This window comes from Psammomys obesus, unplaced genomic scaffold, assembly GCF_907164565.1.
Source record: "Psammomys obesus unplaced genomic scaffold, mPsaObe1.curated_primary_1811, whole genome shotgun sequence".
NCBI lineage: Eukaryota > Metazoa > Chordata > Mammalia > Rodentia > Muridae > Psammomys > Psammomys obesus.
Window position 1 is genome coordinate 3,727,098 of NW_026585987.1, and position 17,893 is coordinate 3,744,990.

Sequence of the window (17,893 nt, forward strand, 5' to 3'; positions counted from 1 at the left end):
TAAATGAATAAATTTATTAACAATAGTAATAAATAATAAATAAATATTTATTTATTTATTTGGCTGTATATTTTAATATGCCCATCAACAGAAAAAAAGCAATGTGTTTTAGATACATTGATGGCAAGCACTGAATGCATTAAAAACCAAAGGGGAAAGTTTCTAAGTTAAAAAAAAAAAATTGAAAGTTGAAAATGGAGAAAGGGCTATGGAGTTATAGATTTAAAAAGCAGGGGCCATCGAGATGACTGAGCGAGTAAAAGGCACCTGTTTCCAAGACTGACAACCTGAGTTCAATTCCTGGCCTACACCGTGGAAGGAAAGAATCAACTCCTCAAAGTTGTCCTCGACACACATGCTGGGGTGTGCCCATGACTGCATGTAAGCCAGGTGGATAAGCCAGGTGGTGGAACACGCCAGTAATCCCAGCACTGGGAGACAGAGGCCTGTGGATCTCTGTGATTTTGAGGCCAGCCTGGTCTAGAGCGAGTTCCAGGACATTTCCAGAGCCACACAGAAAAACCTTGTCTCATATGCAAATAAATATACATTATTTACTATGAGGACTGAGGCAGAATGTCTGTTTTAGGCTAAGCTAATTTTTTCTTCATAGTATTTATCCATCAAAGTTGTCAAAGTAAGTGATCCAGCAAAAACACATCTAGAGCTGGCCATGGTGGCCATCTGTAATCCTAGCACTAAGGCAGGAGGATCCTGATTTTGAGACCAACCTAGTCTACATAGAGAGTTCAAGGCTAGCTGGAGCTACATAGAGAGACACTATCTCAAAATATACATAAAGCAAAAATGTTTTCCATTTCACTATGCCTATTTTGTAGATGCACATCTACTGAGCTGGAAGACAAAGCCTTTAAGAGACTGAAAGAAACAAATGGTTTCTGTACCTCCTCGCTAAGTCTCCCACATCAGCAGACACCAAGAGGAAACCATCATGGACAGTAGTGAGAAAGCACTGTAGTGCGCCACAGTCAGATGTGGACAAGCCTGTTCTGCTTATGAAAATTCCCCCGAAGCCGCAAAAATAAGGAGAGGGAAGCACAGAATCAGACTGTCCCAGCTTAAACACTGGGATAGGATCAAGCTCTTAGAAATACACAGGTTCACTTCTCGCCAAAGAAATGGACGATCTATGTAAGGACTAGGGAACAATCCATTTATTTTCCTGGGGAATAAAGAAAAAAAGCACCGCTTTTACAACTTAAAAAAAAAACAAAAAAACCTTTTCCATCTCCACCTCTCTTCTTACCTTTTCTCCCTGTCTTGGTGTTTCTAGTGCTATGATTTAACACTCTGATCAAAAGCAACTTGGGGAAGAAAGGCTTCATTTTGGCTTATCCTTCCAGATCACAATCCATCACTGAGGAAAGTCTATGGAGGAATGCTGCTTCCTGGCTTGCTTTTCTATATTCTCAGGACCATACAAAACCTTTCCTGAGTTCCTATGGGCCTGGCGAGGCCCTGTCACTACTGGCTCTTTAGGACACAGTTCTTTGTTCAGCAACCCTGCAGACTCACCTATAAGGAGGGCAATTTATATTTTCTTTCCAATTAAAAAAAAAATCCACAAAACAAGTCTCTGGTACTATTATTAGTATATCCAAGTCAAACACTGACTAAACTCCACGAGCAAGTACATTTTAACCATATTTGGAATGCCATGTAAAACCGAGCGTGCATGGCAGCACTCTGAGAGCTAACATTTTCCAGGTGGGTTTTAAAGAACACACGAGCACCATGAAGCCTTCTACTTAGCATCCTATCACAGAGGAATGCACTTCTGTCCAAGCCCATCTTCCTCCTAGTACTGTCTACTTGTCCTTTCTGTACAAGCTTTGGGGCATACCTAGTCATTAAAAATGACCAAAAACATTGGGGAGATGACTCAGAGGTTAAGAATATTTGTTGCTCTTGCAGAAGACCTGGATTTGGTTCTCAGCACCCAAAAGGTGACTTACAACCATTTGGAACTCCAGTTGCAGGGGTCCACATGATATCTTCTGACCTCCCTGGGCACCAAGAACACGTGGTTCACATGCAAGGAAAACACTCATACACATAAAATAAAACAAACCCTTTTTAAAACGCCAAGGTAGCCAGGCAAAGAACTGGTAACTGTGAAGAATCAGAGCTGTCTGTCATCCAGCATCGGTTTCTAAGTACAAAGCCATCCAAAGTCAGCTTTTCCAGGCGGGTTGTGCTGCCCAGCTTCTCCTGTCGCCATGTCTCTACTGAGACACAAAGTCCAACAACTGACACAGAGAGATGTTTCCAATATGCATTTCTGGTGAAAAAGGCAGCTGAGAATATGATTGGTAATATTACTTCAATTTTGATAAGCTGCTTTCATGCTCACATATTGTACGCATATAATGGACGGGATATATTAGTTAGCAAGTTTGTCATTTCTTAACTTTTTTTTACAGCGTTTGTGTATGGGTGCTCACATACCACAGTGCGGAAGTCAAAGGGCAACTTGAGGAAAATGGTTCTCCCCTTCCACGCCATGAAGGCCCCATAGGTTGGACTCAGGTTTACAGCAAGGCCCTCTACGCCCCGTGCCATCTCCTCTGCACACATCTTTACATGTGTGGCTGGCACCAAATCAGTCTTTTTTTTTTTTAAGACTTATTTTTAGGTTTGTGTATGTGTGTGTGACTGTCTGCCACAAGCGTGTGTCTGAGGATGGCAGAAGAGGCCTTCAGGTACCCCAGATCTGCAGTTACAGGTGGTAGTGAGGTGCTGCTGGTGCTGAGAAGCAAACTCGGGTCCTCTGCAAGACCTCACAACCACCAGCACAAGTTTCTCACTTTTACTTATTTGTGCGTGTGTGTGTGTATGTGTGTGTGTGTGTGTAACTTCATCTCACTTTTCTACAATGAACACTTTTGGCTCCTGACATAATAATTCACACAGGTGTTCCATTTTCACATGAAAAGTGGTTTTATACTCAAACTATCACCAGAAGGCTCCCTGGAACATAACTCAACAAGTCTGCACCCTGCCAGACATTCTTTGCAACCTGCCCTGGAGGCTGAGCTATATAGTAGGGGTGCGGAGATCTTTCTTCTGGGCATCAGAACCAAGTAGCAAGGTAGCCCAAGATTCCTGCCTCCTACAGACCTCAACTTCCAGAACCATCAGCTTCCCACTTAATAATAACCCTTTGAACAGATTACAAAACATGACCAAAGGGTTAGGATTACTTTACCTGTCATACTCAGTGACCTAGGAGAATCAATGACAAAACAACTCAAGTTACTTTGGCAGAGAAAAAAAAAGCCAGAGTTAACTATTACCCTCCATGTTAGGCCATCAGCTGCAGTCCTTCTGGATCACAAGGGGGAAATGTGATCATGTTTAACAACTTCAATACTTTACCCAGTACTTTGGAACAGAAAGTGCTGACTCTTGATGGAGTCTATTCTGGCTTACTGAAGGCTTCTGTTCTCTACACTGATATTTATCACAAGCCTTCAGAGTCATACCTGGCACACAGATCTTTGGAAGTTCCAAGATCTGATCAGCTCGCTTATCACCAAGAGCATGCATCACTACACTAAAAGGTGTAAAGGTTCTGGCAACTAGTCATCTGCCAACAAGCAAGCATCCAAGGAACTGTAAAATTCACAGCCAGGAAAAGCGGTACAAAGAAAGGTGATGGGACGGTACGTGGCTCTGTGGTAGAGCACTTGTTATCATGGTGGAAGCCCTGTGCTCTTTCTCTCTACAACTGCCCACAGGGAAAAACCAGTATCAGGTGGCACTGGGCCTCTTTAGACTGATAGGGTTTAGGATAGTACAGCAAAAGACCAAAAATAAATAAAATACACATATACCTTCCACTGGGTAAACCAAGAGGGTACTGGACTCAGGGCTCTAAGCCACATTAGCAACACTCTCAGTTCTGCTCATCCGTTTCCGGTAGTGCAAATGGCTAGCAAAGCTATCTACTTAAAAATAAACTGCTTTCTCACCTCCTCCTACAATTACCTTTTAATAAACCATGCACAGTTGAGCAGACAATGTTATCCAGTACAAACTACAGCAAAGATGCTCAGCATCCTCACAGCACTGTTTTAAATGCAAAAGAAAAAAAGAAGAAAATGCCCTCTAAAAAGACCCCAAAACTGTGACTTCAGTGAGCTGAACCACTACTTTTCCCACTACCTCTCTAAGGAAATACAGTAGGACCTGTGGCCAAAGAGTGAACTTTCAGATGAAAGATTTCAGCACTCCTGAACTCTGGCCACACTTTTCACTTGCAGTTTACTCTCACTCTCACTAGGAGAGGTTACAATCACTTACTTTTCAAGTAGGGTACTTTCAAAGAAACTGACCACATTACCTCTACGGGATACAGGGAGAGCCTGGCAAAGTGTAAGATAACTCTGCCTCTCAACTTCTGACAGATGAAGTTTTTATTTGAAAATTAAGACTAAACATAAGACCCATTTTAATACCCTCCACTAGATGTCTTGATTTCAAGGGACATATGCAAAGGCTACAGGCACCAGGTCTCTGGTTTCTCATCCCTGACCACCTGTTTACCACCTTAACAGAGGAGGAAAGTGGGAAGACATAGGGAGGAGTGAATATGGCAAAGCATCTGCCTGCACACTACCGATCAATTTGCAGAAGTTGGGCATGGTGGTACTGCTGCCTTTAGTCCCAGCACTCAGGAGGCAGAGGCAGGCGGATCTCTGTGACTTCGAAGGCAGACTGGTGTACACAGTGTGTTCCAGGACAGCCAGGCTACTATGTAATAGACTCTGTCTCCAACAAACAAACAAACAAACAAGCAAAATCGGAGACGCAGAACGAACACAACTCCAAAACACGAAGTCTATTAAAAGAGAAAGAACTGCTCCAGAAGTCTTCAAAGTGGTCCAGGTCTGCTCTCGCCAACCTTCTGCCTGTGCCTTCTCCAAGTTCTGGGAGCTTCAGGCATGCTGTCAACCGGCAGCCTTCCCCTTATCTGGAACTAATATCTTCTAAGTCTTGACAGAAATACCACCTTTGGCAGAATGAAAGGATGCCCTCCCCCATTATCTTCTAAATACCATACAATAACTTACGCATATCGTTTACTCTGTTTCTCTCTTTACATAAGCTCCCGGGGAACGCGATCTTTGTTCTGTTCGCTGTTACTTATCACAAGCCTTCGGATAAGTACCTGGCACTCAGAAGGAGCTCAGAAAGTACTTCCCCAGTGAATGCACTTCTTGACTAAAATTGCAGATTGGAAGAGGTGAAGAAATGGGAATGAAATGGGAAGCGTGAAGAGGATTCTCTGGGGAGATACCGAAAGAGGCCAGGGGCCGACCCACATTCCCTACAGCAGCAGCAGCAGCAGAGACGGAAGGCTGTGCACCAGGTCCCGCCTGCGGCATCAAAAGGCACTAAAGGCAGCAGACAGACAAGCTCTCAAGACTCACGAGTGAGTCCAGAATAGAGCATACCCACCAGGCTGCGCGCTGCCAGGGGAACCCCGCGGGGTCCGGATCACGCAAGCCTTCGGCGCCCTTCCGGGATACCTGGGGCTCCGCAGCCGCAGGACCTCCCCGGCCCCCGCCCATAGGCGTCGCAGCGAGGGACAGGGCCCTGCCCCAGCACCTGCCGGGCCCGCCGCAGGGGTCCGGGCCGCGGCCCGCCCGGAGGGCCCAGAGCGTCCTGCCGCTCCGCCCCGCCCGGCACCCCGGCAGGAAGCGCCCCTGCCCCGGCCGCTCCACCCGCCACCGCGCTCGCCCGGCGCTCTCTCACCTCAGGGCGCACGTACGACACGAAGGAGGGCTTGGGCGCCTTGGTACCGCCGCCACCGCCGACTCCCCCTTTCCCCAGCATCCCGCCGCCTGGCGAAGCAGCGACGCACAGCTGCAGAGGCGGCGGCTCCGGCTCCGGCTCGGGCAGCGGCGGCGGCCACCAGCACCAGTGGCCGGGGCTCCGCCCATCCCTAGGGCCGCGGCCACAGCCGCGGTACCGCCCGCATCCGGCTCCACCGCTGACACCGTTCGCCCCGCCCGGGACGCGCGCCCCGCCCACCGACCTGGGACACGCCCACTGCCGCTCGCTCCTCCGGCGCTGGGAGGCCCCGCCCACTCCCTCGTTGACGGGCGTGCTCTGCTCCGCCGTCTGAGGCAAAGCCCGCCCCCGGGAGGCCTGTGATTGGCACTGGGCACTACCTGAAGAGATGTTTGCTCTAGCCAATCCACAGAGCGTTCTCTCCGGACTTCCCCACGATTGGATAACGAGAACGTCGCCATTTGTCCAATGGATCATGAGGTCACCGAGTTGTTTTGGGCAGTTGTTCAACGACTTTGCTTTATTTATTTGCCAGCAGCTTTGAAATTCAGCTTCTGAAAGCTTGCTCAACAGACTGTCTCTGTGGAAGCTTCGAATCCACTTCAGCGACGTTCAGGCTTCTAACTTTAGACAAAAGAAAAGAGACAGAGCAGACAGGAGCTAAGCATTAGACTGAAGTGCCCGTAAAATGTTTTGTCTCAACTTCAAAGTTTTGTTTGTTGCTTTGTTTCTAACTGGCAAGATATCAAAAGCCCTAAGACTTCTCCACAGTCCCATCTCCACAGTCCCAAGTTATCGACAAGCCTCTCTTTTCTTTCTAAGCTGCAACCGCAAATAAAGCTCGCGCACGCTCGCGCATTCTTTTGAATTCCACCTTTGGGGCACTTGCCTCGCGTGAGCAAGACCAAAGTGAAATCTCTCTGGAGCTTTGCGTTAGACAGAAGAATGAGATGGGGTGCAGCTCGCTGGAAGTTCCATCTACTGTGAAAAGCCAATAAACATTTGCAGTTAGTTTTTCTAGTATCAGGCACCTTGCTGTGCATTCGTCTTACCAGCAGCCTTCTCTCTCTCATCCCAAAGCTCTCCGGATATAAAATACAAGCGACACAGAAAGTGGGGTTGGTTGTGCCTACCTGTCATCCCAGCACCTGGAAGGCCAGACAAGAAGTGTGAATTGGTGGCCAGCTCAGACTATTTAGGAGGTCAAGCCCAGTAGTAATGTGATTCTGGAAACTTGACACTGTCTCTGGATCTATCCCAGGAATTGGAGCCAACAAATGAAATACCAAAAAGCGAGCTGGTTTGCCACCCCCTAAAAGTGTCCCTTCCCTCCCCCTCCCTCATGTGATACCCTTAAGAAGAAATGGGCTTGAAAGGGGTTATTAACTCTTAAGGAAATGCCCTTGTGAGAGCAGAGGGTTCTGGCTAGCCTTCCTCTTCAAGAGCTCATAAAGAATGTGTCATCACTGAATGGGCCACCCCTCCCAATTTGGAATCTGTTGATGTCTTGCTCTGGAATTCCCTAGTCTCCAAAACATTGAGAAGCAACTTTCAATCAAAAGGTATTTTGTTACAACAGTAGGTGTAGACTCATACATGCTTCTAGAGTCAGTTTTCACTGACTGAAAAACACTTTTTTAAAGATTTTACTTTTGTGTGTGTGTGTGTGTGCACATGCCCACAGAGGATGTGTCATATTCCCTGATGCTGCAGTTACAGGCAGTTGTAAGATACCCAGCATTGGTGCTAGGAAACAAATTCAGGTTAAGAACAAGTGCTCTTAACTCTGGAACTGTCTCTCCAGCCCTGGTGGATAATCTTGATGGTCAACTTGATGGAATCTGGAATGAACTAAAGACACACCTATGGGCAGGACTAGGAGGGCATTTCCAGGAAGGATTAACTGAGAGGAGAAGACACTCCTCTGGAGTAGACTCTGCCTCCCAGTAGGTGGCCCAGATATAAACAGATAGAACATCAGCGCACCTCGCTTCCTGTTTTGCTTCACTCTGGAGGAGAGTGTGTTTGCCCTCATTGCTGCAACTGTTGTACCCCTTCACTGACATCAGACGCCAGCCTGGACCCGTGACTCTACAGGGATCCCCTAGGCCTTCAGCGCCACCCTGGGACTGCTGAAGCGTCTGGCTCCTGGGACTGAACAGCTGCCAGTTTTCTCAGGCTCTCCAGCATGCCGACAACCATTGTTAGACTACGCGGACCACATCGGTTGTAAGCCTGCTTAGTAATTGTCTTTGTAGTATAATAGATCATCTTCATAGTCCTATTGGTTCTGCTCACCTAGAAAGCCCCGCCTAACACACATTTTTGTTTGGTTGGTTGGCTGGTTTTTGTTGGTTTTGCAGGTAGAGTTTTGCTGTGTAGCCTTGGCTGTCCTGGAACTCACTCTGAAAACTAGGCTAGTCTCAAACTCAGAGATCCACCAGCCTCTGCCTCCCAAGTGCTGGGAATAAAGGCATGCATCACCAACACCCCCATCACACACTTTCTTTAATTAAGGAACAGTAAGAAATTAAATGAGCAGAGAAAACAGTTTCTATCTTGCCCTTATGGTTTTCCAGCTACCATCATAGGTTTCTTCTTTAGGGTGTGGGTCAAATCTCATAAGAAGCGTCATTCCCAGCTGACTGAAAAACCCATCCTACCGAGGTCCAACTATCAGTAAAGCAGATGGGTCTGGAGAGATGGCTCAGCAGTTAAGAGCACTTGCTGCTCTTCCATAAGACCCAGGTTCCATTTCCAGCACTTACATGGTCTCTCACAACTGTCTTTAACTCCAGTTCCAGAGGATCCAGTTCCAATTTCTGGCCTTGTCAGGCACAGACACACATGTGGTATCCATAAATACAATGAGGCAAAACAGTCATGTAAAATAAAAAGAAATATTTTCGAAAAGAACTTACAGGTGGCAGCCTGGAGATTTTGAAATATTTCAATTTACATATAAGAGTTCATAGGTAAACTCTTTCTCCTAACATTGTCCTAGTTTCTCAGCAGACTCTAAACAGGAACAGATCTTAGCTTGCCCAGCAGCGTACCCGTTGCTCCCTGCTCCTCTCATACAGGGCAACATTTGATGGTGGTACACAGCTAGGCAAAGCTTAGTCATTAACATTTCCTCCTTTTTGGAGTTACTTGAGGCCATCTATTTGTATGTCTTGACCTAACAGGTGCCTCTCACACAGCAGGAATTCAACACATATCTGCAGCTGAGTGGGTGAAGTAGCTTTGTGTGAAAAACAGAGATTGGTAAGCATGGAAGCTACATACACAGAGTCTTCAAAAATTAAAGTGCATTGTGTATGGTGGGGGGGGGCAGGAGTCATTCTTGGATGTCATTTGTTGGGTACCACCCACCTTGTTTGTTTCTTCCTGCTTTTTCCAGACAGGGTTTCTCTGTGTAGCCTTAGCTATCTTGGACCCCCTTTGTAGACCCAGGCTGGCCTCAAACTCACAGAGATCCACCTGCCTCTGCCTCCCCAAGGGCCTGGATTATAGGGGCGTGCCACATCCAGCACATGTACCTTGTTTTTAAAGACTGGCCCGGAGCTTGCCAAGTAGCTTGCTAAGCTAGATGTCCTAGGGATCCACCTGTCTCCACCTCTTCAGCGCTGGGATCACAAGTGCACGCCACAAAACCTGGCTTAAAATGAAACAACACAAAACAAAACAGAAACACATGTTCCTAACACTAACTTCTCCAACTGAACTCACTTCCTGGCCTTGTGTCTGTATTAGTTAGTGGCTGCTTTCCCCATTTTAACTGAACCAAGTAGTATGGTGTCTTCAGACTTCTTTTTCTCTTTATCCTTGTGGTTGAGGCTGAAAGATCATGAATTTGAAGTCAGCTGTGTTACATAGGTGTCTTCAGACTTCTTTTTTTCTTTATCCTTGTGGTTGAGGCTGAAAGATCATGAATTTGAAGTCAGCTGTGTTACATAGTGAGATAGTGAGACAGACAGACACACAAACACACACACACACACACACACACAGAGACACACAGACCCAGAGAGACGGGGGCACGAGGGAGGGAGGAGACAGTGTGTCCTTGGCCTCTGGCTATAACAGTCTTTTTCCTTTATTTTTTTTTATTTTTAATTTGTTTGTTTGTTTGTAAAGACAGGGTTTCTCTGTGTACCTCTGGCTGCCCTGAACTCGCTCTGTAGACCAGGCTGGCCTGGAACTCACAGCTATCTGCCTGCCTCTGTCTCCAGGACTAAAGGTGTGTACTGCCATGCCCAGCTAACAAAGAGTCTTTCTATGTTCCTCTGGAGATGATGAGAAATAGACCTAGCCAAAGAAGCATTTGGCTTCTTCTTCACCTGGAGGTATCATAACAGGCGAGCCTGCTGAAAAACTTTAAATGTTTTAAATGTTTTGTGTCCTGTTGTCTAGGCTGGCCCCAAACCCCCCAGCTCAAGCAGTCCTCTGCCACCAATTAATGCAGAAGCTTCTACTACAATCAGGGACCATCATGCTCAGGTTATTTATTTGGTTTTACTCTCACAAAATACATAGCCTAAGCTGGTCACAGGGTTAGAAGCCTAGGGAGCTTCCTCATCATATTCTGCCAGTGGCTTGTTTGGTTTACACTTTAAATGAAGGTTGACCAGTTGTCTATTGTAACTCACTCCAGCCTGTCCAGTCTAGAAGGTTCTTAAGAGCAGCATGGGCTTGGTCTCCTTCACAACCAAAACACCACTAACCACTGAGTGCTGCACTGCTAAGCAAATCCACCGCCAGGGTCGGAGGTCCCAGGATTCTCACTGGTGTGGATATGAGGATGAATGAAAGAGGCAGAGAGATGGCAGTTTTACAGTCGTATTGAAAATTGTCAAAAAAAAATTGTCTTAAGGGCTGGGGAGATGGCTCAGTGGCTAAGAGCTCTTCCAGAGGTCCTGAGTTCAATTCCCAGCAATCACGTGGTAGCTCACAACCAACTATACTGGGATCTGATACCTTCTTCTGGCATGCAGGTGTACATGAAGATAGAGCACTCATCTACATAAAATAAGTAAATAAATCTAAAAAAATTGTCTCAAAGTTGGAGAGATGGCTTAGCAACTAAAAGAGCTTTCTCTGCTCTCGCAGAGAGAGGACCGGTGTTTGGTTCCCCGTGACTGTGTTACACAACTTAGAATCCCGCATCTCCTGCTCCAGGGGTTCTAACACCCTCTCTGGCCTCCGTGGTTGTCTGCACAAACATACGCCAATAAATGCATACACACACACACACACACACAAGTAGAAAATAAGCCTTTTAAAAATTGTCTCAGGAATTTCAATTCTAAAAATGTGTCTTGAATAAATGATAATCATAAATGTACCCCACAGATAAACGTGTTTGAAATGACATGTAAGCACACATACTAATTGTAATTCCTGGTTAAGGTTTTATTACGTTGTGTTTTGGTTTGAGACAGGATCTCAAGTAACTCAAGCTGGCCTCATAGTCTGAGGCCTGGCCTCCTGCCTCCGCTTCTTAAGCGCTGGGATTACAACCTGTACCGCCATACCCATCCACTAACTGCATTTGTTTTTTTTTTTTTTTTTTTTTTTTAGTTTTAGTTTAGTTTTGTTTTGGTGTGTGTGGCACTGAGATAGAAGTGTTGTAAATGTTCACTCACAGGGGTAGGTCAAGTACAGTACAGGGCAACCATTTAATTGGCTACTATACAGCCATATAAAAAAGAATGAGGAAATAATTTAGCTGGTGGTTTGGTGGTTCAAGGCAAGTATTCCGGGAGTCAGACAACCTGCCTACATGTGTGACCCTCCCTTTCTCTGAGAAAGTGTCTCCCTGTGTGGCCCAGGCTGCTTGTAAACTTATTGTGTAGTCCAGCCTGGCCTTGAACTTGAAATCCTCATGACTTCACCTCCTCAGTGCTGGGGTCACTGAAGAGTCCTGTTATATCTATCTCTTTGTATATTTAATAGAACCTTTTTGGATAGATATAAAGGGAATTATGGTATCAGTTGGTTTTAGAAAAAGAAACTGGATATTGACAGAAACTTTTTTTTTTTTTTTTTTTTTTTTTTTTTTTTTTTTTTTTTTTTTGCAGAAACGTTTTAAAGATTTTTTTGTATATGCCTCTTTCTAGCTTTAAATTCTGAACCATGGAGATTACCTAGCCCTAACAATAAGTACGTTAAGTAGTATTGTATTATTTCAACATGCCTTTTGAAAGAGGGCGACAGTCCTAGTAGGTATATAAACCACACTTAAGGGCAGCCCCATGCCCAACAGTAGATGCCCAACACAACACAAATTAAATGGAGCATTTTTTGCCTCATACTGCTTTATGTGGGTTTTCTTTTCCTTCTTTTTTTTTCTTCTTCTTTTGCTTATGCTCTTCTATTATGGTTTCAGGTTTTGTGCTTTTATGGGATTTCTGTGTGTGCATGTGTGTGTGTGTGTGTGTGTGTGTACATGTGTTTCTTGTAGTTTTTCTTTGGCTCTCTTTCTTTTCTGTTTGTCTGTTTTGTCCTATTCATATTTGTTTATTTTATTTTATCCTTTCTCTCTTTCTTCCTTCCTTTCTTTCTTTTCTTTTCTTTTATGCCTGTTTGTTTTCTAATGGGAGAGAGAGAAAAAAAGTGTAGATTTGGCCCAGGGTGGTGGCACACACCTTTAATGCCAGCACTCAGGGGTCAGAGGCAGATGGATCACTGTGAATTCAAAGCCAGCAAGGTCTACAAAGCGAGTTCAGGACAGCCAAGACTATATGGAGAAACCCTGTCTCGAAAAAACAAAAAAACTATAAACAAACAAACAACAAAATGGTGTGGATTTGGGGAGGATCTAGGAAAAGTTGCTGGAGGAAAAAAACATGATTAGAATATATTGTATGAAAAATATCTATTTTCAATAAAAGGTAAGAAGGTGAGAGTCCCATATTAACCATTTGATAGTGAATAACTCAAGCAATTTTAATATATATATATATATGAAAAAATAAAAAACAAGGGCCTTGTTGTGAACACTTGGACTCAGTACACATTAACATAGGAAATTAAAGTAGGAAAATCAGAAAGTTCAAGGTCCGTTGGCTACATACTGAGTTCCAGCCAATCTGGACTACCTCTCAAAACAACCAACCAGCCAGCCAAATAGACAACGTCACTCTCTGTCTCTGCTTGTCTTGGCATAGTTCCCCAAATCATCCTATCCAACAAATCTGTTCCCAACCTCAACACCTCTTTTGACAGCTTCCTTAGAGACTGCTGAAGAGGTAGACTCCCGGAACTTCTCAGCATCTCCAAGAAGCACAGCCATGTAAATAAGTCGTCCTATTCACTGAATATGTCTCAGTATCTAGACTAAGTTCATTCATTCCCCTCAGAGGTGGGCTAGGAGCTCTTCAACCTCGGCGTGTGCTGTGTTCTTCCTCTTCTCCCTCTCCTCCTCCTCCCCACCCCTTCTTTTCTGCAACAGTGTCTTGCTGTACAGTCCTGGATGGCCTGGAATCCATGTGGACTACCATGTGGACTTAGCTAACCTCAGACTTGGAGACCACTCAGCTTCCTCAGCACGCCTCAGCTTTTGGCTTGCTGCCTCAGGGATGAGGAAACTGCGCCCTCTGCAGGATTGTTTAAAAAGTGGTATGCTAAGTCCAATAGACAGGACCATGTCCTGGTCCTGTCTGTTGTCCACCCCAACTCTCACCCTGCTCCCTTTGTACCAAAATACCTCCTCTGGATACACCTGCTGTGCCACAACCATATGAAACTTGGAGTACAAACTCAGTCTATGTCAGCGACAGGCCACCCCCAGAAGTTACAGAACTTAACAGTCTCCAACGCCACCTTCAAAGGGTATCACAAAGGCTAGGGATATAGTTCAGTTGACACAAAGTCCTGATTGTGACTCCCAGCACCACAGAAACCAGGCATGCTGGTGTAATTTTGACGGATTCGAGGTCTGAGGCATCCTGGCATACAGTAGACCTTGTCTCAAAAACAAAGACCAAAGAGATGGCCCAGAGCACTTGCCGTACAATTGTGGGAACTGGAGCACCTGCTGGCCCCTACATAAGGGGCCAGGGCAGAGGAAAAACACTGGGACTTGCTGGCTTCCAACTCAGCTGGGAAAACCTGGTGCTGGGTTCCTGGAGGGAGCCTCCCACAAAAGGAACAGGCAGAGATTAATAGAAAAGGATACCTAGCCAGGAGGTGGTGGCACACGCTTTTAATCCCAGCACTTAGGAGGCAGAAGCAGGCAGATCTCTGAGTTTGAGGCCAGCCTGGTCTCCAGGGCTGGTTCTAGGACAGCCAGGGCTGCACAGAAGGACCCTGTCTCAAAAAACCAAAAGGGAAGGGAGAGAGAGAGCCAAAGCCACCTCTGACACATACAGACACATGAGTACTTTGTTTCTTAAAAGGCAAACAAACATGATAAAATAACAATAATAATAAAAAACCCTCCCAGACAATGTGATATCTGATATTTGAACAAAGACAACTGTTTTTCCAAGACAAGATTTCTTTTTAATCAATTAATTAATTTTTTGAGACAAGGTTTCTTTGTGTAGCCCTGGCCTCCCTGGAACTAGCTCTGTAGACAAGGCTGGCATTGAACACACAGAGATTAAAGACAGGCTTCACCACCGCTCAGCACAAAGAAAACTTTAAAGTGAGTTCATTTCTAACTACATGTCTGTTTTCTTCACACTCTCCGCTCAACTGAATGTAAGCCCAGGGGTACCCAAATCCCTGTCTGGGTGTGTGAGGAGACCTAGAAGAAAAGGAGCTCTGCTGGGGGTGCTCCCTCTCACTCTTTTCTGTTCTGTGAATTCCACGGGCTTGGTGAGCATGCCAAGGTACAGCTAAGCTGCCATCTCTTGGTTTACACTGTTTTCTTGAGTAGGTGTGTCCGTTTCCTTTGCAGGAAATGGTGGTTCTCTTCCCTGACTTCCTCGGGACTGGGGAAAGCTGTGAGGCAAGTGGCAAATGCCAGGGCAGTACCCTACCCTCTTTGTGTGCACGCATGTGTGTTGGCGTGCTTTTGTGCATGTTGGCTTACTTTTTATCTATTCTACTGGCGTTCTTATATCTCTACCTCCCTTCCAACCCCCAACACTAGGTAGAAGAGAAAGAAGGTTAGAGTAGAAAGGACATAGATCTCTTTAGACTTAGTTCCTTGGGGCAAGTCCAATCTTTGTAATCAGAATATCCAGCAGTCCAGCAAAACAGAAAACAGCAAACGCAGCAGGAGGAACCAGCAGCGGTGGTGGGCAGCAGCAGGGAGAGCACCCCAATCCCTCGCTGGGCTCTGGCATTTATACCCTCTCAGAGTCCTCAGAATTAAACTACCTGTAGCTGGCAAAGATCACACCCCTCTCAGAGCAGGGCAGAGTTAACAGACAATCATAGTTTACAGCTGTGGACAAACTGAAGCAGTCCCATATCCCATGCCTGGGATTAAAGCAAAAACATTTTTACATAACATGAGTTCTTAAAGAAACCAAAACTTCCTCTATTCCTGCAGGTGTGCATGCATGAGTACACAGAGGGAGAGTTGGCAGGACAGCTGCTAGAAAAATCCCTGTTCTTTGAGTGGTTCCCCACTTAAATGTCTCTTGACTCATTCCAGGATAATAGAACTTAAGATCGTGCATCTATTTCAGAGATGATCTCCAGGAAGGGGGAAGGTGCCTCAAATGATGAAGATTCATTCACACAATCTAATGTTTCTTTATATGTCATCCAATTGCCTGAATGTTTTATATCGAAAAATAAAAATAATGTGTGTGAGACTACAATGGTAATACAGGCCAGGGGAAAGTCAGGGACCAGCCATCCAGCTGTGTCTTCTCTGATTGGACAGAGCTGACAGAGAATCTCTTTCCTTTCCCAAGTTTTGTTTGAAGCTAGATAAGCAGCTTGACAATCTGCAGGAACAGTGGGAGGGACTAGGGTTTGGCATCTAAAGGTCTGAGAAGGAAAGAGAGGCAGCTGCAGGTCAGGAGAACCTTTTCAAAATGTCACATGTCTCCCTGACTCTGGGATATTTGATCTTTGCTCAAAATGCAGTCAAGCCTGTTTTTGAGTTTGGCTCACCACCCCACTTCTGAAAACTTGATGGGCTTATTGTTCAGGCAGCTGTAGAAGAACCTAGAGGTTCTCACACTCCTGTATCATGTTAGAAACAGTCATCTATCCAAGGTTTAAAGCAATGGAAAGTAAGCTTGTTTTATCCAAAGGCAGAACACTGGAAATCACTGAGCTCCGAGGCAACATCTTGGTTTCTTGGTTTTTTTGTTTGCTTGTTTTGTTTTGTTTTTTAACACAGTAGCTTTCCTGCTGGAGGCCTGTTAATGATCAGCCATTTCCTGGCTCCTTCCCTTCCTCCAGAACACTGGAGTCTCTTCACCATTCTTCCATCTGGCCTCAGGAACATATTCTCAGGACAGCCAAGTAAAACAGGCAATGTTGGACTCTGCAAATATCTCACACAGGCCTTGGAAATCAAAACAGGAACGTTATGGCCTAGCTGAGCTGGGGACCCAGAAGAGGGGGGGGGCAATTTCCCACTCCCTGTGAAGAATCTGCTGAAGAGGAAACATCCGCAAAAACAGTTGGAAACCACAAGACATGAGGGAAGTAATCCATTTGCTTGCAGAAAGAAGGCTCTCTGCTTTCTCTGGCTTTTCTCCTATCAATAAGGAGGCACCGTTCAACTTTCCCTACTTCAGAGAAAAGTCATCTCCCAGCCCCAAAGAAAAAGAAGCACCTCACAAAGGCCTAGAGGCCCGACCGAGAAATGAGCAAATGTGTAGAGAGCTGAGGACACCGTCTTGGCTCTGGAAATTACACGAGGACTTGAACACCTGTTGGAGTTATATCTACAAGCCTTCGAATATCATATAAGAAAGCCTGGGGGAGCTGTAACCTTGCTCAGACCTGTGGACTTCCTATAACAGACTACTCTTGCCTGGAATCCTGGAATCCCTCAGCCCTGGGCAGAGCTTGTGGGTTTTAACACTCCTTGGAGCTGCAGCATTTTACAGACCTAGAACGGTCTTGAGAGCACCCCACTGCTGGTGAGAGTTCGAGTCTGCTTTATTTAAATTTGTAGCATGGCAACCTGCTTTGTGCTGTTTTATCCCATTTTAAAGGAACCAGTCCCAGGTTGTACACCTCATTGTCTGTTCATCTCATTCCTGGGAAGGGCGAGACAAGAGTCAATCTTTAATGGCCCCCATACCTCTGACTCCACAAAGCTGTCCCCTGACCTCCATGGGCACAAGACAGGTGGGGGTACACACGCACAATAATAATAAACTAAAAATGTAAAGAATTTGTAATTTTGTGTACTTGCTGGATATATTTAATTCTTTAGGACAAAATCTTTGATGTACAGTTACTTAGTCAAAGACTCTCGATACCTATGTGTTAAAAAAAATACACAAATAAGATGCTGACTGAAGCTAGATATGGTAGCACATTTCAGTAATGCCAGCACTTGGAAGGCCGAGGCATGAAGACCATGAGTTTGAGGCCACAGCTGGTTACAAAACAATTTCATGACACTACGCATGAGAGTGAGACTGTCCAAAAACACAACAGTAAGAACCACAATAATGTTGATGATAGTAACAGTGAACTGGTGTTCTTCAGTTTCATCTCGGCTTTGATAGCTCAGACCTTAACATTTCCAATATTCATATATTTTGCCAGTCTGATGAATAAGTGTAGTGTTGTCTTTAAAATTTTATGCACTTAGCATAAAAGTGGTGGTGGCACACACCTTTAATCCCAGCACTCAAGAAGGCAGAGGCGGGCTGATCACTGTGAGCTTTTGGCCACCCTGGTCTACAAATGAATCCAGGACAGCTAAGGCTACACAAAGAAACCCTATCTTAAAAAACCAGCCGACCAAACAAGCAAGCAAATAAATAAATAAAATTGTGTAGTTATTTGATTCCTAGTAAGATTATAAGTTTGGCTTCATATTCCTATAAATCATTCGTATTTCTTTTGAGAATTATCGGACACATAAAAACATTATATTATATTATATTATATTATATTATATTATATTATATTATAT

The 17,893-nt window shown here is 45.1% G+C and overlaps 1 protein-coding gene across 3 annotated transcripts in view; it reads right to left on the minus strand.

The window, feature by feature from the left end:
• Positions 1-6,444, minus strand: part of Mtmr12 (myotubularin related protein 12) — a 76,062-nt gene extending 69,618 nt beyond the window's left edge. Inside the window, exon 1 of one of the 3 annotated variants that reach the window (XM_055601039.1) lies at positions 6,201-6,444. In XM_055601039.1, the coding sequence (XP_055457014.1) occupies positions 6,201-6,281 (81 nt within the window). In that variant the 5' untranslated portion in view covers positions 6,282-6,444. Of the gene's footprint in view, positions 1-5,781; positions 6,004-6,200 lie in introns of those variants that run through there. The other 2 variants (XM_055601040.1, XM_055601041.1) reach the window with 2 other exon arrangements.
• Between the last annotated feature and the right edge of the window lie 11,449 nt (positions 6,445-17,893).